Source organism: Squalius cephalus, assembly GCF_949319135.1.
Source record: "Squalius cephalus genome assembly, chromosome: 2".
NCBI classification, from domain to species: domain Eukaryota; kingdom Metazoa; phylum Chordata; class Actinopteri; order Cypriniformes; family Leuciscidae; genus Squalius; species Squalius cephalus.
In genome coordinates this window covers 48,650,579-48,673,571 of record NC_137123.1, presented here as the reverse complement: position 1 = coordinate 48,673,571, position 22,993 = coordinate 48,650,579, and the positions used below count along the sequence as shown (strand labels likewise).

The 22,993-nt window shown below is 39.5% G+C and overlaps 1 protein-coding gene across 1 annotated transcript; it reads right to left on the bottom strand.

Annotated features, from left to right (window-relative positions):
* Positions 1–1,244: 1,244 nt before the first annotated feature.
* Positions 1,245–22,386, bottom strand: chrnb3a (cholinergic receptor nicotinic beta 3 subunit a). The gene is made up of 6 exons (XM_079848089.1): positions 21,954–22,386; positions 13,668–13,819; positions 5,645–5,689; positions 5,454–5,563; positions 2,965–3,868; positions 1,245–2,875 (listed from the first exon to the last, which is right to left on the bottom strand). Exons 1-6 carry the CDS (start codon positions 22,012–22,014, stop codon positions 2,744–2,746), a joined length of 1,404 nt encoding a protein of 467 aa, XP_079704215.1. The 5' UTR covers positions 22,015–22,386; the 3' UTR covers positions 1,245–2,743.
* Positions 22,387–22,993: the final 607 nt, after the last annotated feature.

Sequence of the window (22,993 nt, the reverse complement as noted above, 5' to 3'; positions counted from 1 at the left end):
TTTGCAAGAGCACGTGCATGGGACCTCAAGAGAATGCACCAACAGCTCATACTTTGAAAAGAAAGGGATGCCACAACAGCGTGAAATTCAGTCTACTGCTTACACATTATCGGTTGCTATTGTCAATGATTACAGAGCCCATGATGTGGCTTGAAAACATATCTGAGGAATTCACATGCTCTAGAAATAGAAATTTTTGATGCTATGTTAATATCACTCACAGGCGAGGTGCTTTGAGATTAAAGCCTGACTATCAAGAAGCCAAAACACCTTGCAGCGCTGTACATTTGAATAATTTCTCTTTGATGCAATACAAAAGCAGCATTCAGTAACGTAGATATTAAATACACAGTCTTCATGAATACAAAAGGCAACATGCATTCATTTTACTTCTGTAATCATATTTTGAAAGCCACTAATAAAAGTCATTGGAGAGGCAGAGTGTGTACTGATAAATCATGTACAGTAAGATTTCATGTTGACTTTAATGTGACATCAGAATAATAAATAGAAAAACAATGGATGCTTTTGAGAGGAACTAACAATATCCAAGTTGCCAATATCTACTTTTGAATAACACTTTTCTCATAAATATAAACTGAACTTTGTTCATCCAGTCTTAAAAAAACAAGTTTGGTCCCTAAACATTAAACCTTAATTATTTTAATTAATTTAAAGGTAAGATAGGTAATTTTTGTATGATGTCTGCGCGAGCAGGGAGTGCGGAGGTATAAAAATACATATGCTGACAGACAGGATTGGACGAACATTTTATGGTCATATGCGTTCCACAGAATATTATATATATATATATATATATATATATATATATATATATATATATATATATATATATATATATATATATATATAACATTTAGACCACTTAACTTAGTGATTGCTATCAGGATGTGAAAAGACTTTCAACCAGCATAACAAAAAATGTTTCTGGAACAAATCGTCTACCCCGCCTTTAAGGCATTGTTTTCCAACCCTGTTCCTGAAGGATATATTTCTGGTCACGGTGTCCCTACTAACGAGCTGAATCAGTTGTGCTTGATTAGGAAGAGTTTGAAAATGTGCAGTGTTGGTTTGCTTCCAGGTACAGGGTTGGGAAACACTGATTTAAGGGATGCAAATAACACAGATTTACTCAAAATTTACTATGCAAAATGCCAGGCTATTCTGAACCAGAGAAATGTTTCTGATGTGACAATATGGAGTAAAAGACATTAGAAAACAGGTCACTGACAAGATTATTTATTAATTGCTTTTGTACAATTAAATATTCAAACAACATAAGACTATGATACAACAACAATGACCAGAAATAAAGGAGGGTGTCATAATCCAGTCCTTGCTAATAAACAACTAGTTGTGATCAGTTAATCCAGCAACAGTATCCATAAAGATCTAGGGCCTTGTGTGTAACACTTGGCATAGACTTTATCCTAAAAAGTAAGCGTGAGTGCAAATGACAGATATTAAGATTTATAAAACCATATGTGCCAGTGCAAAGTTATTTTTATAAATCCCAAATGGTGGAATATTGTACATACACACACGTGCGTTTTGTATTATGCATGGCCTCATCTGAATAAAATGTACATATGCATAATGCCATCCAAAGGCATGATACTACTGCATTTAACAGTACTAAAAACTAGGAAAATAGATTATAGACTGTACAGTAAATATCACATGTGCTAATAAGAGAGATACTATTATAATTGATTATACTTACTAAAAGAAAAAGTTATCATCCAGACTTATAGAAAACCTTTATATTATTAGTAAAAGGGGCCCATTTCATATGAAGTGTCTTTAACAACTATGTAACATTTAAATGAATCATTTGTTACAATGCAGTTATTGTGCACATACATCATATCTAAAACTCCTGCATGTAATTACAGCTGTAATTAATTTTCTGTAATTACATTGTTGACACTTTCCTTTCACCTTAACCAGCCCTTAAACCTAACCATACCTCGAAACCTTACCTGTATGTGTTTGCATTACAACATGAAAACAATAACTACATGGTACCTAACATTTATTATTATTATTGATGATGATGATGTAAGCATAGTAGTTAAAGACACCTAATACAAAATGTGAGCAGTAAGATTAATATACGTTTAAGCCTGGATGGTGATCATTTCTGATTTAAAATCCATACAGATTGCATTTTAATTTCAAAAGTGGTGAATTAAATTAAAAAGCAGTGCAAATAGGTTTGTTACAGTAAAATATTACGTACATAGACAGTGGGCACATTAAACCTGTAAAAATATTTGGTAAATTATTTTTATAAATCATTTTATAAATAAATGAATCTGAAAGCAAAATGAGAAGCCTAAGACACGCGGTTTCACCTCATATATCACAAGAAAGTCAAATTATTGAAGATCTTTAAAACCATGATCCCCTCAAAGTGATTATACACAGATCCAAACCCCTCCAACTGTATCAGCTGCCTCTTAGTTATATGTTTAATGGGAAGAAGATTCCTAAACTTCATTTCAGCTGAGTTTTGCTATTTTCAGTCTAACTATTAAACACAGCATCTAGGAGGGAGAGAGAGAAGCTGAATTTGCAGCGGATTACAGATGTGGCTAGGTCAGAAAAGGACTTTTAGAAGGATTACTGTAGTGTTGTGGGAGCTACATATATTTCAAAGGGGCCATAAGAATGCTATTTTGAGAAAAAGAGATTTGGTAGGCTGAAATCTTGTGGGTTTTTACGATGAGCTGAGGTACATCCGCACAGCCGGGTAGAAGATGAGGATTGTCCCAAGCACAGAAACTGTGAGAAAGGCCCATAGGAAGATCCGGTCCAACACCTGAGCCACAAACTTCCAGTCCTGAACGACCTGAGAAACAAACAGACCCAAATACCCTAAATACACAGTATAAAGCAAGCACTTCTAATCAATAATTTGATAATTGATTTGAGTGGTACCTCTCTGATGAAGTGTTCCTTCTTGATGTGTCTGGAAATGTAGTGCACTGAGTTAGTGGCTTTCTCCAACAGGGCAATCCAGGCCTGGTTATCATCTTCCTTTAACCCCCCTCGTCCACCTCCGGCACTCTTCTGTTGCCCTTTTTTCATCCCTCGTTTTGGCTCTGGGCTCCTTAGCTCGATGTCTGGGTACTGATACCGATCAGAGTGCCCCCTCATGCAGAGCAGTCTGGGTAATCTCTGGAGGAAAAGACTCTTAACCCATGGTGCCATGGGATGGTATGTGGCAGAAGAACGGTGATGGACATTGATGACAAAGACAGTTACAATGATTGAGAATGTGACGAAGATCATGATAAAAAGCAGATACTCTCCTATCAGAGGAATGACTTTAGAGGAAGATGGGATTATCTCTTCAATGACGAGAAGAAACACAGTGAGAGACACAAGGACGGATGTGGAGAGGGAAAGCTTTTCTCCTTCATCCGAGGGAAGGTAGAAGACCAGCACGGTAAGAAATGACAGGCCGAGACATGGGATGATGAGAAAGAGTGTGTAAAAGAGAGGGAGACGCTTCATTATGAACGAATATGTGACGAAGGGATAGGAGTAAACGCCGTCATGCCGACTGCCCCTCTGGCCGGTGGCATTCAGTATTTCCCATTCGCCATTGTCAAAGAAGTCTTTACGGTCTACGTATGCATCTACCAGGGTCAGGTCCACCATAGTGCCATCGTATGTCCATGATCCAAACTTCATTGAGCAGTTCTGCCTGTCGAAGGGGAAAAAGGTGACATCCATGGTACAGGCGGATTTATAGCTGGCAGGAGGAGTCCACATGATGGTACCATTAGACCTTACAATGGCTTTGGTCATTAGAGACCCTTCAAACCGGCCATCAGCACTAAGAGAGATGGAGATGGAGAGGGAGAGAGGGAGAGAGAGAGAGAGAGAGAGAGAGAGAGAGAGAGAGAGAGAGAGAGAGAGAGAGAGAGAGAGAGAGAGAGAGAGAGAGAGAGAGAGAGAGAGAGAGAGAGAGAGAGAGAGAGAGAGAGAGAGAGAGAGAGAGAGAGAGAGAGAGAGAGAGATGATATTAGCAACTACATTTCACATTTTTTGATGAAAATGTGAGTAGTTATTGCCCATGCAAATGTCAATGCTGCAATGCTCAGAGGTTCTGGACATTGCAGTAACACTTTATATTAAGTATATATACAGTAATAAAGTATGTACAAATAATAAAACTTAATCTAAAGTGAGAACTATTTATGGTTAATAGGTTGTTAACAAAGCATAAAAATCATTATCTAACTCTTTAAATATGAGCCAATTAAACAATATTCATTTTGTTAATTTCAGTGACCGAATGAAGAACTCACTATAGAGACTACAATATAAACTATGAATTAACAATAAAATAATAGTTTACAAAATATTTGTAAGTACTTTATTATTATATACATATTGTAAAATGTTACTGATATGGCTAAGATTTTGAGAGTTACATTGCTACTGTATGCTGCTGCTAGGGTATTCTAAATGGGTTAGTAAATTAGATTATAGTGCATGTATTTGGAAAGAACAATAATGGTGTCAGATGGAGCAGTTACAAAAATATTTTAATTAATAAATAAATACATTTTCCAATTTCCATTCCATTTCTACTCTTCTAATAAGTATTTGCATTTTTGGCCTATTTTTGCCAATTTGAATATGTTATATATCATTAGACATGATGTTATGGTGTCCTGGAAGGTCCCGAGGAGATACTTTCATAAAAACTTTATTATTTTTAATAAATAAATAAACAATGTCATTTTATTGTTTCTATTTAATAATTACAATTTATTATGAATAAAATAGTTATAAATATAAAATATTGAAAATTCCTGCTTTTTAATTTTGCTGGATATTGGCAATATTTGCTCTCCTGGTAAGGCAAGGCAAGGCAAGTTTATTTATATAGCACATTTCATACACAATGGCAATTCAAAGTGCTTTACATAGAAGAAATTAAAATAAAAAAAAGTACAGTTGGTACAGTTTTTCTATGTCTGCTATGCTTGAAATAAACTCTTCCAGCCTCAGACACAACTACAGTTTTTAGATGTTGTTCACGGGCAGCCAATGAAGACCATAGGCTGGCATTATGCACATTTGTTGCAAATCTACGCAGGAAGTAAGCCTGGAATCACTGACGACTTGTTTCAGGCAGTTCAGAATCGGTTCTTTCTTTCAGGAGACAATAGCTCCATTTATTGTGCCTTTTGATCTTTCTTCAAAGCTATATAAGACACTAAATGAAAGGTAATATCAGAAAAAGCATAACAGGGTGCTTTAAATACAAATTGAGTGTCATCTAGAACAAGCACACAAAAACTGGCCAATTGTAGTCGGATTAATATTGGATGAAGCCAAGACCCAACTGCATTATCTAATGTGAGCACCTGTATGACATTATATGTATAAGAGGTCATAAAAAGACTTACTTCTCATAAAGAACGATGTCTGGTAGCCAGATAGATTCTGAGGGCACTCTGATGGATGTGATTCCACCATAATCTTCTGGATTCCAACGAAGCTTAGCGTCTGTCCACTCCTACAAGAAATGAATTAAGCATGAATCAAGAAGGTATTTTGGGACATACTTAAAAATGAAAGCCAAATTTCTTTGGGTTACCTGCCACAACCAGACATTTGTAGTCATTAGTTGGTTCTTTTCATCCTGAAGACAGAAATGAAGAAAATACACAATGAAAGGTGAAAAAACTTTGATAGTTGCTAAAATGTGTTTACACCATACATGAGCTTGAACCATAACATGTTTTAAATGAACCCGAATACACTATTTCTCTCAAAGCCTCAAAATCTATCACTATTGACCTACTTGTGTAATTCAGAGGATTAACTCAACTGTGCTATTTATATATGCAGCTCAAAAGATTTTTTATTTTATGTCTTTTGTTTCATTTAATTGAAATTCAGACCCTGAATAGGAACCAATATACTGAGACACATCTGTTAAATAAGAATGGTGTGAAAATCAATTGTTCCCACAGTGTTCAGTGTTTCACCAGCCAGAAAATGTATACTGTCAAATCGTGACAACAAGGTGAGTGCTGAATATCATGTTGATTACAAGATATGACCATCAGGTGGCTCTGCAGGACAAATATATATAGGATGTGCCTGAATCCTAAAAAAAATCTTGCTGCCTCACTGCTCAGACTAAACAGGCTTCCAACAAAGCACCATATTGTCACGCTGATTATCCTGGTTATGTCTACAGTGAGGTTTAGACATAATTAAGCAAATATTTAGTGACTAAAATATGTACAAAATTTAAACAAAAAATTAAAGTTAGAAAAAATGTACATTATTATTATTATTTTAATAATTAAATTCCTCATCGTGTGCCATTTTTATTATTTCCACAAACCACTGAAAAACATGGACAGGATTGTGGATATCATATCATTTGGACAGCTTACGACGTCCTGCTTGCATAGGCCACATTTTCAACACCCAGAGTTCTACTCTATGTTAATGAAAGGTTTTAAAGAGATAGTTCGCCCAAAAATCTTTGCGGTATGATCAAATTTACAAGTTGAGCACATATGAACTCCACAATAAAGTTGTAACTGCCAGTGAGAAACTCTCGATCTTCGTTAAGCCACGTCTTTCCAAGTTTTCAATTAAAGAATAATGAAAGAAACAAATTGGTACTGATCATAATAAGTTTGAATGTTCATGGTACAATTTAGTCTGTTCACATTTTGTGTGCTTTTAATAAAGAATGTTGATAATACTTCACAATAAAGCAATAAAGATAAAATCACTTCATGCAGCTCATGTTGCAATTGTGAAATTGTAAGTAGGCACATCTCAAGAGGACTTGAACACAGCAATGTGAGGAAGCTTTTTTTTGCTCTTGTGAAATTAAAGAATTATATTCCCATTATAATCACTGTACAAGGTTCATTTGAAAACATATTATAACTTTCAGAATATCAAACTCCCTCCCCTAATGAAACAACAAAAAGGCATGAAATCCAATGCTACATGTTAGAAATCTAAAACATTAACCACATTTATATATCAAAATCCCTATTTAGTGTTAAGACACTTATACTACCTAGTCATGATGATAAAATAAGAAGGACATAGTATAGACTATATGATTCTTATGCATTTCAGCATGAATTGTTTTGTGAACGTGTCACAGTGTAAATGCAGTTTTTTTAATTGAAATAATTGTAAATAAGTTATCAAATGTAATTGTATTAACAACTTGTCTCTACAATAAAGATCAACTGATCACCAAGAACGGTGTTTGCCTTTCTCTGATTCCTGTGATGTATGCAAAGGCAATTAATATTTCATAGGTAAAAGATTAAACATTTACACATCATGTAGATTTATTAACCCCACACACTATTAAGTAGAGCCAGTCTCACTATAACGTCAGCCAGTAGTTACGGGGGAAGTGTTGCATGCAAACATGCTCATACAGTAAGACATAATTACTCACACACTTTCTGTACAGTGCATTATTGCGTGATTTATGGATTTATGGAATGTTGCACTGACTCAGACTTTGTGATTTGATTTAACGTGGGCAACTGGGAATAGCTTAAAGGGACAGTACACATAAAAGTGATTATTTACTTTCATTTACTTTCATTGTTCCTAACCTGTATTCTGTTCAAATAATTATCTGAAGAATCTTTTTGCAGCTCAAGAGCTGCAAAAAGATTCTTCAGATAATTATTTGAACAGATCATTCATAGTGACCAGAGGGCTTCTTCTCAAAGCATCTTACACCTTCTCAACTGGCTTTACTCTCTGCTTATTCACAATGGTAAAATGAATGGATAATAAATGTCTGAATGCATCCACATAAAACAAATGATTGCTAATATGTTTGAAAGAAAAGCATAGTTAGGTTTTCTAGGGCTAATCAATATTTTCTAACAGAATTATTCACAACTGTCCATTATACAGTCAGGGTTTTTGCATTAGGTATAGACGCACATGTAAAAATATTTCAAATCCGATCCGAAAATTCTGCATAACCACATGCACATTTTCCACAAGACACATGGCAGAGGCAGCACTGATTTTGCATGCCGACAAGCCATAGAGGAGTCAGAGGCTAGCGGTGACAAAGGGAAGATGTTACAAGGCTACTATCTAAGAAATTTTAAGTCAAAAGTCCAGTAACACAAATGGTTGTTTTCAAACACTGAGCGTAGCGTTAGTTCTGGCAGGTCACGTTAGTCAAGCTCACATCAGCTGGCTCTCAGCTGATCCATGTCTACCTATAGGAATACGACACCTATCACAGCATCCATATATAAGCTCCTTCAGTGTTATCAGCAGCTAATTACCCTCCTCCATCCCCAGGTCCTCCTCTCGTCCAGTCAGGATTTGGCATTCTGATTCCCCTTGAATCAGACTAAACACTCGAATTATGTTGTACATTAAAATATTGACATTAATGATATCTGCAATACATTCATGTTGGTTCTTTTCTGTTTACCCTAAGGGGGGTTATTGCTGCTCTTCCTGCTCTTATCCATGCTTGGCTGCAAGGATGCGCAGAGAGTTCATGCACAGAACAGAACCATACCGCCAATCCAAACTGTATGCTAATTGTCAATCGTCTTTGACGATAGTAGTCCTGACAGAAACCTAATTTTCCAAATTACTGCTGCATTGTGTTTTTGATTTAAAATACAAACAGATCTCTGTATCAGTCTTTGTTTATGTACTACAGAAGTATAGCCTACTATGTTATAATCAATGTAATATCCAAACAAACAATATTAAAGGAGCTGTATGTAAGAAATGTATTTCAATTAATCATAAAATGGCCCTGATATGTCACTAGACATTAAGAAATCATGTTCATTTCAAATACTTATATCACTGACAACAGTAGTACGGCCAGGATATTGTCATTTAAAAAGTGAAGTTGCAGCCCTCAACTGATGTTGATGTTGTCATCTTGTGTTTTGGCCTGAATAGCCACCCTCCACCTATCTACCAATCACAAAGTCAGTAGTGTTTCGGCATCCGGGTTGCCAGCTCTGCTCTAGTTACCACAGCTGCAGCTCCTTGTAGCAGCCTATGTTCCTGCTGGATCCTGCAGCCTATCTGGCAACCTCGAGTCAGGGGGGAGGGGGAGGGGATACACTGCTCTACATTAATTTGAAAGTGATTGCAGTACCAGTTTTGGCCACAATCTTACATACAGCTCCTTTAAATATGTTATATTAAAGGGATAGTTTATCCCCAAATTTTAATTCTATTTATTTACTCACCCTCATGTCATTCCAAACCTGTATGTAAAACCTGTACTTTTTTTCTTCTTCCACAGGTTTGGAACAATATTTTTAAATAAATGTCTCTGTGTTTTTTTGTCCATACAATGGAAGTACCACCCTCTTTGAAGGTGAATAAATGATTAAAGAATTTTCATTTTTGTGTGAACTATCCCTTTAATACTATACTGTTTTATATTAATAGTATTAATAGATTAATTTTAACCTCTATTTATATTCGACCACAACGATCTATTTATATTATGTCTCCTGGTTTCTTTTTTAAAAGGGTTCTGCACAACCATTGACACAAATGATCATCTTCAAATTGCCAAATTGGTAAAGCATTTATGGAACTATTGTGTTGTGGTATGGCATGATAAAAGTGCATCCAGTAATATTACACACACACTAGCATTTTCAATCAGGTTCTTGAATGCTCAGCATCATCAGGATCAATACACGGGTCAAAAGAGAAGAGGAAAACAGAGAGATAGGATCATTTAACGCAAAGTGTGATACAGCTGGTTGTCATGATGATGTGTTGAGTAAATAGAGTCTAGAAACTATGATCTGAGTTGCCATTCTCATATCCGGCCTAAACTAATCAGTTGAGAGAGAGAACAGGCTGGTCCAATTAAATTTGCGACCGACTTCAGCATTATGTCTTATTTCAGAGTGAAACAGAAAATTAAATCAGAAAAAAATAGTGGAATGCCATTCCAAGACAAATCATTTTTTTGTGGTTTAACTTGCTTTATTAATTGTACACCACAAGAGTAGTAATGTGCGGGTCCATTTTAGTATAGAGTCCAATTTAATTTTATGCTGACTTGCCTGTGTTTGACTATGTGCAATTGCCTCTGGGTAAACAATAATAGGCAATAATAGACAGAAACAGTCCGCTTAACCTTGGTTTCATGTTTCATCTGGAACATTGAAGTTCCCTTTCATTCAGTCACTACGAGTTACGTCACTGAATGATGAAATGGGGGTTTCGCTTAGAATCCTTTTCGCTTTATCACCTTCGAGTTCTTACAAAACGAGCCCATGGCAAAACAATGCCATGGGTCTGCGGAATTTGCATAGCGCAACTCCACCCCACCGTGTGGGTATAAAAGGAGCAGCGCGGCAATCTCGCATTATGTTTTTGCTTCGGAGCCGAGTGTTTCTTCACTTCTCTCCACTGCAAGCTGTCTATGAGTTCTGAATACGAGACGAGCGACTCTTCAGTGGTGTTGGTGTGACGGCATGTTCCAGCGAGATCTCATTCCTGCTGCTGGTCTGTGCAGTAATCTGCCAACAGTGTGTGTTTTCTCCCTGGGCGCTTCAGCACTGCTGTTGAGTTTTATCCTCTCTAAAAGAGCTGCACGCGGCGCGTCTTTTTAAAGATGCTCGTCCGCGTATTTCTGGGTGCGGTATACAGATTAATTTTGCTGATGGGCACGAATGCTGCCTGGTGTGTTTGGGCTTAAATCACGCTCAGGCAGCATTCGTGGATGAGTCATGTTCTCATTGCGGGAACATAACCATCGCCATCGAACCATCGATCATGTTGTGATCGAGACTCAATGACCTCCTTAGAGGTAGAGTCCCCTCCTTCATTCAGCGCCCTGATGTCATGTCTATCACCGCATCACAAGGTGGGCTTGAGTCATCTGGAGATGAAGACTCGGCTGTGCTGCCTCCTTCGGGGGTGCCAACATTGCCCGAGTCTGATCCAGAACTGACTGCCATGCTTTCCCGGGCAGCCGCGAGCATCAGGCTTGTGTGGAACCTTCCGCCATGTCCCGAGCTCTCAAAGCTTGATGATTAGTTTTTGGGGGTGGCACGTGCTGACACCCTTCAGCACCCGCCCCCCAATTCCTTTCTTCCTGGAAGTGCATGAAGAGGTCATGAGATTGTGGAAGTCTCCTTTGACTTTTTGTGACTGCTCAGCGGCCTCTTCCGCCTTCTCTGCACTTAATGAGGCCGCGGCCAAAGGGTACACTGGGGTCCCCCCGCTGGAGCGTTCTATGGCGATGTAACTGTGTCCCCACAGCGCCTCCACCTGGCGTGGCGACCCTAAGCACCCCTCCAAAACCAGTGGGACAGCATGACCTGGTCGTCAGGTTCCTGAGGGGGGCGAGGAGACTAAATCCTCCATGCTCTCTTCTTATACCCTCTTGGGACCTCGCAGTGGTCTTATCAGCCATGCAGAGAGCTCCCTTTGAGCCACTGCGATCAGTGGTTCATGTCTATGAAGACAGTGCTCCTGGTCGCTTTGGCCTCCATCAAGAGAGTAGGGGAACTGCAGGCATTTTCGGTTGACGAAGCATGCCTAGAATTCGGGCCGGCTAACTCTCACCTGATCTTGAGACCCCGGCCTGGATACGTGACCAAGGTTCCCACCACTCCTTTCAGGGATCAGGTGGTGAACCTGCAAGCGCTGCCCTCAGAGAAGGCAGACCCAGCCTTGGCACTGCTCTGTCCAGTACGCGCCCTCCATGCTTATGTAGACAGAACGCAGTGTTTCAGGACCTCAGACCAGCTCTTTGTCAGTTATGGTGGGAAGCTGAGGGGAAAAGCTCTCTCCAAGCAAAGGTTGTCTCACTGGATATTGGACGCCATTGTCTTGGCTTACCAGACGCAGGGTCGACCATGCCCCTTAGGGGTGAAGGCACAGTCCATCCGGAGTGTGGCTTCCTCCTGGGCTTTAGTGCATGGCGCCTCGCTAATAGACATCTGTAGAGCTGCAGGACCTGCTCGGTGTCATCGCTTGCTGCACCATTCCGCTCTATGGATTGGTATATGCATGCCTAGTGCATGCCTGGTTGGTCAGCCCTCGTGATTGGCTAGGTGCCTCCATGTGCATGGCTCCCTCGTTGGGCAACCCCCACATGTGTATTTCCACGGTAAGTCTCCACCGAGCACGTGTTTTCCCTCGGCAAGACCTTTTGCCATCTCGAGGTTGAAACATTCCACCCTGCGGGCTGGATACCTCGGAGTTTTCCATATGCATCCCGCACTCTGGTCATATGTGTGTTCTAAATCCTCCCTACGGGTAGGCGCTGTGTTACATATTCCACCTGGCATATGTCACCCAGTGTACCATGGTATTATTGCGTTAAGCCTAGCCCTTCGTGCTAGTCTCACAACAGGGAGCTCAGACTTGCACAGGGAACTGGAAGACAGCCACCGTGGCGTGATTGAATTGGGACCCACATTTCGTCATTCACTGACGTAACTCGTAGTGACTGAACGAAAGGAGGGAACGGAGACGTTATTTTCCCCTGCCACAACAGCTGTACTGCTAGAACAGCCGGGAGTTCAGTCTCGGCTCCTCAGCATAACATAATGCGAGATTGCCGCGCTGCTCCTTTTATACCCATGCAGTGGGGCGGAGTTGCACAATGCAACTTCCGCAGACCCATGGCATTGTTTTTCCATTCGGGCCATTGGCTCATTTTGTAAGAACTCAAAGGTGTTAGGCTTCTAAGCGAAACCCCCATTTCGTCATTCACTGATGTAACGTCTCTGTTCCCTCCTCAGGGAACGAGGGTTACATACGTAACCGAGACATTCTTTTTTTCGAACAGACGAGCAGAGTTTTCGGACAGCAAAGCAGCTGATAGCATTTGGACAACTGATTTTAAGTTGTTATAGTCATTCTATGTTTTATCATTTTATATAAACTTTAATATAAATTAATTAACAACAAAACATTGCATTTTTATTTTTTGTCAAATAAGATGCAGCACAACAGAACTTTATAAATTTAAAACATGGATGAAAAAAATAGATTGGTTGTATGATATTTCTTAGAAATAATAATGTTAATATTATTACTTTGAGAAGTTAATACGGCTACAGTTTTGATTTATTTCTGTCATAATTTCTTGAAGTTTTATTTTGACGGTTTGTCATGAAGATCTCAGTTTTAGTTTCAGTGTGTTTATTCAATGGTAGTTTTTCTCAAATGAAACGGTGAAAAGCTTGTGAAGTGACTCTCAAAGCAGCTCTGGAGATAAAGTTCATGTGTTCATGTCCTCATATATTGAGACGTCAGACGCTGAAAACACTGGTCGTCACAAGTGTGTGAGCTTGTGTATCAGACTAAACCGCACCGTTCATTCACATAGAGACACACAGAAATCACTCATTAGTGACATGCACTGACTGGCAGTTGTCGCGTTAATTTGTACTGCGTGATAGGCTGTTAGATTAATCCACATCGAGTAAAAAAGTCCAGAGCTTATCATCGTTATCAACGTAAATTTTAACGCAATCTCGATATGATATTGTTATCATCAAGCCCTTTGTGTGTGCTATTTGTTCATGCATTTTGAGACTTAGTTGAAGATCAGATTTTACAGTGGATATGTGTGTGTGTCTCACCACATCCACCAGCTGGGAGATCTTCAAACCGAAGCGAACGGTAATCGTGTCGTTGGCGTGAAGGACAGGTCTCACCCACTTCTGATAGCCGCGAAAAAGATTCCTCAACAAAGTGTCCTCCATCTCAGCCAATGAGACAAATTCTTCAGGAGCTAGAACGAGGGTGGAACAATATGAGAACAATTTAGGAAAAACTAATGACATTAAAGACTCAAGTGGCATGTGGTGATAAGGTATAGTATAATCTAAAGCTGCCATGCTAATTTTCAGTGCTGTATAGGCCTATACATAAACATATCTGTCTGGTTATGTAGGAAGTAGGTCCACATTTGATATGCCATCTTGAGGAATGACACATTCAATGCAGACACACTCCCCCACGAGTGTTAGATGAGCACAGAGTAATGAAGTGACAGCTGGACCAGGCTCCTCAGAGTTCCTTCTGCTGACGCAACCATTGCCATGATATGATGACCTCAGACAAGAGCACTACAGAGAGCGTCAGGAGAACAAGACGACCATACAACTACACACATATACACAGAGATGGGCATTTTTTTTTTCATTTTGAGTACTACTGATACAGTAGGTCTCAAAAATGGGTGGGGGGGGGGGACAGGCTGTGTCTGTCATGGTGATAATGAAATTATTTTAATTAAATCACTGTTACGAAAACTAATGATGACAAATAAAAATAAGACATGAAAATATGTCTATAGAAATATTAAAATATAATTAGAAAAATAAAACTACAAGATTATCAATAATGCATCAATGTTTTTAAACATTTTGAAAGAAACATCTAAAAGGAATAGCTGAGGAGAATAGGTGAAGCTGAAGAGTGAATGAACACCAGTAAACTGAAGCCCGTTCTACATGACATTAATCAGATATTATAGATACACAACGTAAACGTAACATTACAACTTGTATCTGCACAAAACTATGCAAATGCAGGTGAACTAAGTTATGTGCTAACCAGAATGTGTAACTCCCATTGTGGATGCGCTCTTCCCGTAACAATGCGCTAAAACACAGCAACTAAACCACAAAGAATTTACAACATTCAATCTATTGTATAGTGTTCTCATTATAATGTTATGTATGGCAGATTGGCGCAAGTACACCTGGCTGCAGCCTGCAGAACGGGACGGGGTTAAACCCAGGGTGGGGCTGCACATGTTGCTCTGCCCCATACCTACTCTGATTCGCTAGATCTTTCATAGCCATTCATGATAGGAAATGTGTTTGTAGTCAGTGTATGATGGTGTATATGTGGTCATAGGCGTCGATTTCGGTGGGGACGGTGGGTACGCGTACCCACCAGATTTCGTCATGAGTCATTTTGTACCCACCAGGTTTTTTTTTTTTTTTTTTTTGACAGTTTTCAGTTGTTATGAGGAGCAATATGAGAGAAATTTGGTGATTGTTGTTTAGGTACATTAAACCACGTAAAGCTTTTTCACGTTAGGACTTATATATAAAGCCCATGAGAACCGTGGGGAGTCAACCCATAGCCGCTCCGGGACTTTGGGTTAGATTTTTTGACAGTTTTCAGTGGTTATGAGGAGCAATATGAGATGAATTTGGTAATCGTTGTTTAGGTACATTAAACCACGTCATGTCATATTGTCAACATGGTAGGCTACTTATGAAGCAGAATAGTGGGTCATATGTCTAATGCTTTTTGAAAACTTAAGGCTTTCTTCTTCATACAACGAGTCGGATATCATCACATTTTTGTATACATTTTTATTTATTTACATTAGTAAGCTACAGGACATCATCTTTTAAAACATGACCTGCGCGAAAGAGAAAAAAAAATGTATGCGTCATTGTACCCAGCACTTCTGAAAATGCACTTCTGAATGAGTCTCTGTCCCCAGCACATTTCAAACCAAACTGTCGCCCATGTATGTGGTTTAAATCTATATGAACTGGAAAAGATGCTCAGTTTCACAAGCCATCATTATAACGCACAGAAGTAAAAAATATTATCCAGTATCTTGCTGTCACAGATCTGCACTACATCTCCCATCACTCTCCTTGGTTCCTACCTGCACGTCGTTCATGATCACTTACACCGGCACCTCATCATCACCTCTATAAATGCACACTCTTCACTCCAGCTCATGGTTCGATCTCGTTTACACATAGTGGACTACTCTCCCTATCTCCAGCAATCTCCCTGTCTCCAGCTATCTGTCTGTCTCTAGCGTCTCATCCTTCCACAGTGTCTCCATTCCCACCTTTGTTCATCTGCCTAGTCACCCACGGTATCAACCATCATCCTCACCCTCTGTTGTTTTCAAGAAAACTCACTGTTCTTTCAGGACCACTATCGTCAAATATGATTGGCAATTGCGTACATTTAGGATTGGCGGTATGGTTCTGTTCTGGGCAAGAACTCCCTGCGCATCCATGCAGCCTAGCATGGATAAGAGCAGGGAGAGCAGAAATACCCCCCCTTAGGGTAAACAGAACAGAACAAACATGAATGTATTGCAGATATCATTAATAGATATCAAGCAGATATCATTAAGTATTGCAGATATCATTAAGGGGAATCAGAATGCCATACTGACTGACGAGAGGTGGAGCTGGGGATGGAGGAGGGTAATTAGCTCCTGAGAAACGTGATAACTGCTGATAATACTAAAGGAGCTTATATATGTATACAGTGATAGGCGTCATATTCCTATAGGTAGACGTGGATCAGCTAAGTGTCAGCTGATGCGAGCTTGACTAACGTGACCTGCCAGAACTGACGCTACGCTTAATTTCACCTGCCAACTTCCTCTCCAGAGTTTGCATTCCGTAACACTTGCAATGTCCCTTAAATTATTGTTTTGCTAAATTAAGCTGGTCTTTTGGCTATGTTTGTCTTTATGCCTGTCTTTTCAGCCCCCAAATTACAAATTATTCAAACATAACGGGGTTGAAACAACACAGGTATGGGGCAATGTCTAAGATGGAATTGATGCTTGTGAGATATCTGTCCCCTGATACGGCATCGTCAATTAAGGCCCAGGGGTAAGAGCAGCCTCGGCTGTCATCTAGTTCCTCATACAGGGCGCAGGAGAAGGAGAGTGTCGCTTCCCGAGACCCCCCACAAAAAGAAATGGGGTCGGGGTGGCACTCTCGGCTGGAGCCTTCAAAGGGGAAGACAGATCTGAGGACCGTCATTCTCACTAAGAAGGCTTTGGCTAAGAGGCACTAATGCCAGGATTGTCAGGCCTCTGAGGGCAGACCCCTCTGGGGAGAAGTTGCTCACACATCATACAGAGCCCATTTCTCTTCTGTGCCCTCAGGGGACTGTTTTACAAACCCTGCCAACCTTGGTGCTTTGGGGCGCAGCAGTTTCCAGGGAGTTCAGGTCTCAGTGTCCGCCCGAAGATGTTGGGGCACTGGGAGACTCGTGCCCTTCGAGGAGGACTTTAGAGAAGCCAGGTCGGTTGTTCCCTGCTGGCCATCCGCTTCAGGGCGCCGAGCTGACTACTCGAAATCTACCAAAGACCAGTCTCGAGAGGCTGGTTCCCTTAGTAGACCATCTGGCAGCATGAAAACTTCTGCCAAATGTGTCACAATAGGTCCTGCAGATCGTAGAAAGAGGCTACTGAATTCAGTTTTGTTCTCGTCCACCTTGGTTCAACAGGGTCCTACTCACAGTGGTAGGTCCCGAGCAGGCTCTGGTATTGAAACAGGAAGAAAAAGCTCTTTTGGTTAAGGAGGCGATAGAGCATGTTCCTCCACCCAAAAGAGAATCCAGGTTTTACAACTGGTATTTTATAGTTCCAAAAAAGAATTGGGGGTTGCGTCCGATTTTAGATCTGTGGCTGCGCCTGTTAAATCGTACACTAAAAACGTACAGTTCAAAATGTTGACTTTAAAACTAATCGTGACTCAAATCAGATCCGAGGACTGATTTGTCACAATAAATCTCAAGGACGCATACTTCCATGTATTCATACTTCCATAACACAGGAAGTTCTTCGGGTTTGCTTTCGGAAGTGAAGAGTACCAGTATCTGGTTCTTCCTTTCGGCCTAGCCTTGCACCCCACACTTTCACAAAATGCGTGGATGCAGCTCTGGCTCCTCTGTGACTCCAGGGCATTTGTGTATTGAATTACATTGACGAAAGGTTAATTTAGGCTCAACTGGAGCAGATGGCGATTCGGCATCGAGAAGTCGTCCTCGCCCACATGAAGGAATTGGGGTTAAGGCTCAATGTCAAGTGTGCTTTATCCATCATGGAGGGTCAGCACAGGGTCTTTGGAAGGGTCATCATCTCTCTTGGCACATAAATTGCCTGGAGATGATGGCTGTATTTCTACCTTTGAAACACTTACTCCCAGACCTGAGGGGCCATCATGTGTTTGTCCAGACAGCCAACCAACACATCAGTTGTCTTCTACATAAATCACCAGGGGGGTCTGCAGTCGTGCCTACTTTACAAACTGGCACACCAGATCCTGAGAGCAGTCTACATCCCTGGTCACCTGAACCTGAGGGCCGGGTAATGGAGACTCCACCCCAAGGTGGTGGGGTTGATATGGAGGGAGTTCAGCCAGGAGGAAGTGAATCTATTTTCATCTTAGGAAACAACACACTGTCAGTTCTGGTTCTCACTAACATTTTTAGAAAGCTTTTAAAAGCTGCTTTTATCTGCTAAATTCTTTCCTTTATCATGTTGAGTCAAAAAAAAAAAAAAAAAGAACACTCACAATAAACAATGATATGTGCTACTCATGTACTCAAGTAAATCAATTTGTCTGCACTATTTTAGACATGGACATATGTTTTCTGTGTAACAAAAAATTAAATGGGCTAGGCTACTACTTTTAAATTACAATTTAACCTGTAGTTCCAAGAACTTCAAGAACAATCATGCATGCACTCACTGAGAGTTCACAATTCTATTATACATTGTAATTCTTAATTCTATTTTCGGTAATTATAAAAAGAATAGTTCCAGTCCTGGATGCTGATTGGTTAACAGCATAATTTGAAACAACTGTTCAACTCTCTATAATGTCAATAATGTATATTTAAATGTACGTATGTTTGTACACATATACATACATATACATGCAGTAGTCAACATTTGAAGTGGATCAAAACCTTTCATCAAAGTTATACATGATTTTTGAACAATACCTGTTCTTGTCTTGTCTTAGGACAACTTTGATGAACTTTTTTGATCCACTTCAAATGTTGAATACTGTATACATATATATATACATACATACATACATATGTATGTATATATGCATACACGCACAGGCACGCACACCTGGTGCCTCCAACATTAGTGCCACACGATTCTCTACCACCTTAAAGACATTTTTTACAGGATGTAAATTGTTGCTGAACAACCAGCATTACTTCCTTCCTCATCATCACCATCTGTCATGCCCTGCATGTAAAAAAGGCTTTTCTGCCTGACTATAGGAAGCCATTTTGTTTTTTTGAGCACCCCCCCCCCCCCCCATCCCATATGAAATGACATCATAAATAAAGACTGTACGCAGGGCATGCCATTTCTCCAGGGTTTACGACTCGACCAACTAGGGAGTGGACAGGGATGTGTAAATCAAAAGACAAGAAATGGGAGGAGGGTGATAGAGAGAGTGTGAAAAACAGACTGTGTGTTTTTACATGCATGTTGAAGTGTATAGATTTTATTTTAGCCCGTTTAACCTATTTCAGTGTAAGAACAGGTTAAAGTTTTGTGAGAAAAGGGTTATGCGTGAGTCTTTTTTCTATTTATTTGTGTTAAAGGGTTAGTTCACCCAAAAATGAAAATTATGTCATTAATGACTCACCCTCATGTCGTTCCAAGCCCGTAAGACCTCCGTTCATCTTCGGAACACAGTTTAAGATATTTTAGATTTAGTCCGAGAGCTTTCTGTCCCTCCATTGAAAATGTATGTACGGTATACTGTCCATGTCCATAAAGGTAATAAAGACATGTGTCCATGTGACATCAGTGGGTTAGTTAGAATTTTTTGAAGCATCGAAAATACATTTTGTCATATCACATATGTCACATGGACTACTTTGATGATGTCTTTATTACCTTTATGGACATGGACAGTATACCGTACATACATTTTCAATGGAGGGACAGAAAGCTCTCGGACTAAATCTAAAATATCTCAAACTGTGTTCCGAAGATGAACGGAGGTCTTACGGGCTTGGAACGACATGAGGGTGAGTCATTACTGACACAATTTTCATTTTTGGGTGAACTAACCCTTTTTTCTCTAGAGAAGTAAGATTACTGTCCATTAGGGCTGCACGATATATCGAAAATATCGAAATATCGCAAATGTATATATCGCGATAAGCATATCGCAACGGCTTGCAATAACTGGGGTCATGAACAAAAGATAAAGAGAAAATCACTCACTGCTCTTGGCAGAACAACTTTTGTAGCTTTAATAAGAACCAGTATATATTTAATTCATACAGTGAAAACTAAGCAGTGTTTTATTTTTACATTTGATTATTCAGTTTCTGTTGTTAAATAAACCTAATGTAGGATAACCTGAAATCCTAAACCCTGTGGTTTACACTGATGTTAAAATAACACTTCTTATGCCACAGTAAAACACTGATATTCACTTTCAGAAGCTGTAGGGATGTTTTCTTGTCACAAAAAGAATGTGAAACACGCATGTAGGTTATATAATTTTAAATATATTTGAAAGATAATTTAGCATTATCGTATCGCACATCGAATATCACATTATAAATTAGTTATCGCATATCGCAATTTTCTTCAATATCATGCAGCCCTACTGTCCATTGCATCAGGATGTTAAAAGCCACTTTAATGCACTCAAGACAAGCTTCAATTCATAGAACATCATTACACAAAGAGCAGAAACACACACTCGCTATGTGTGTGTTTCTGTTCTAACCTTCTCAGTCCAAGGACATTGGCATTCATCTGTTGCAACATTGTGTAGACTCTTCAGGGAAAATGATTCCTTCTTACAGTATGAAATAAAAAATCATGAAAGAAATGGATTTATTTTCATATCTATGTAGACAAAGTTCACAGACATGACCTCATTACTCATTGGACGCAAATGTGAACAGACGACCTCTTCTCCTCCCCTACAGCAAGCCATCTGGTCAAAGCAAGATTTTAAGGGTGAAAGGTAGTTTGGGTACATTTTAGGGCTGAGTCAAAAGACAAGAGTCAAAATAAATAATTGTCATGGCGCTACAGTCAACTCATCCTGCTTTGACTTCTTTGGGGACCAACTTCGTAAAGGTAAAGAAGAAATTAACAAAATAACCAGCCATGTTAAAATTAAAAAGTTACTCAACAATAACTCCTTTTTGGAATTGTTGTATAAAAAAGTTAAATCACACTTGCAATCAAGCTGTTATACTGGATAACAGCATGGGAATATTACTCAGCATATGGCCATGCTTTCAGAGCAACAGCAAGATTACAAATGTAATATTGCCTATACAGGCCTTGCCTTGTGTTACAGATATGAAACAGCACGTACAATTTCCGTTTGAGCAGGACTGCAATTCTGTTAATCAATGAACGGCAAGTTTGACAGCAATTTCCCCTTGATTAAAAACATTTCTCTCAATAAAAAATAAAATAAAATAAAAATGAACAGAGTGGAAGAGAAAAGCTGTTGTCAAGTATTTATCTCCTGAGTGCTACTGACCGATAAATTAACATCCAGTCCAGCAGCTCCATTTTCAGATTAAAGCTGCAGATGAAGGCACTCACTGCCTCCACATTGATAAGAACCCCACATCTTCACTTTTACACTCTGCCAAACCCAGACAAAACACATTTCCTTGCATTAGTGCTACATCAATGTGTTGGTTGTCTGTTAAAATTATTCTTTTATGCTTCAAAGCTGGTTCAAAATAAAGAGTGGGGATGGGAAACCAGTAAAAGTGTATGGTTGTATGACTTTGAACAGGTCACACACAACACCTACACTCAGTGACCCAATTGAGGGCGCTAGAAGTCAAGCAATAAACGTAAATTAAGCATGGGATAGATATATTTTGCATCATTCAAGGTTGAATGCACAAGATAAAACGGCTGGTAATGCTTGACTGCTCTGGCTTCATTCTGATCATTTATGAACTGTCTAAATTAACATTTTAAGTCACATTATGATGGAACCGAAAGCACTTACATAATTTCAATAATTCTTATAAAATACATAAAACTGAGGAATGGCATATACAGAGAACGCAGGAAAACTCTTTAAGATCGTCTGCAGTAGATTACTCACCCTCTATCGTTGCATAGGCTACAGCCATTACGAGCAAAAGACCGGAGATTTGTAACTGCATGCTGTCTTTCCCGGCTTCAGTTCCTTCGTGCAATAGAATTATTTCATGCTGTTTGAATTGTGAGTCCCTGTGTCATCGACAAAGGGGGGTATAGGCTACATATATGTCCTTTATTCATACGGCCGGACACCGGGCCGTTTTGTTAAACGATCAGACGTACTGCAACCTGCAGTGTGATGAAGTTATAAATTAATCATCAACGGAGTGTTTTTAGCCTGCTCCATCTGAGGCGAACAACAGAGGAAGACGCTCTCTATCTCCCCCAGTCGGCGTTTACGTGATGTCGAGAAAGATGCCATTCATTGGAGCAGCTGCAGCGGAGCAGGGTGAAATGAGCGCTCGAGAAGGGGAGGGGATAAACAAACCAAAGTCTTCGAAACGAAAATGTAGGCTGCTTTATGTAAAGACATTAAAGACGTGGTTCTCAAATGTTATTTGCTTAATCAGGAGTCAGAGTTTACAGTATGCATCAGGTGACTTGACACAACTGTAAAAGGTCATCAAAACTGTCCTTAACCCTCTATGGTACGGTGTTGCCTCCAGGCAACATAGTCTATTTTAGCTTTTTTTATAATAAAAACGTAATAAAATTGAATTTGTCAATGCTCTCTAAGGGGAGGGGAACTCAAATACTAACCGATGAAAATGCAAAAGAGTGGCCACATGACCCACAGGGGTCCATTTTGGTCCCTCTTTCAGCACACGTGCACATGTCACATGGCTCCATATTTTCTCCACTGAAAAGGGCATTTTTCACTAATTTCTGTCCAGATAATCAGTTACAAAAAATCAGAGTCACCTTCATTGGTAAGTAAAGAAGTATTTTCAAAAACTTTGCATTATATATCATCAAATATTTTATAGGAAATTACATAAAACTGCATGTTGCCTCGAGGCAACATTGTACCATAATGGAATCACATAAGGCCATACCAGGCATAGTAGGTTTGAATACTTGACAGTATATTTTATTTGTAAG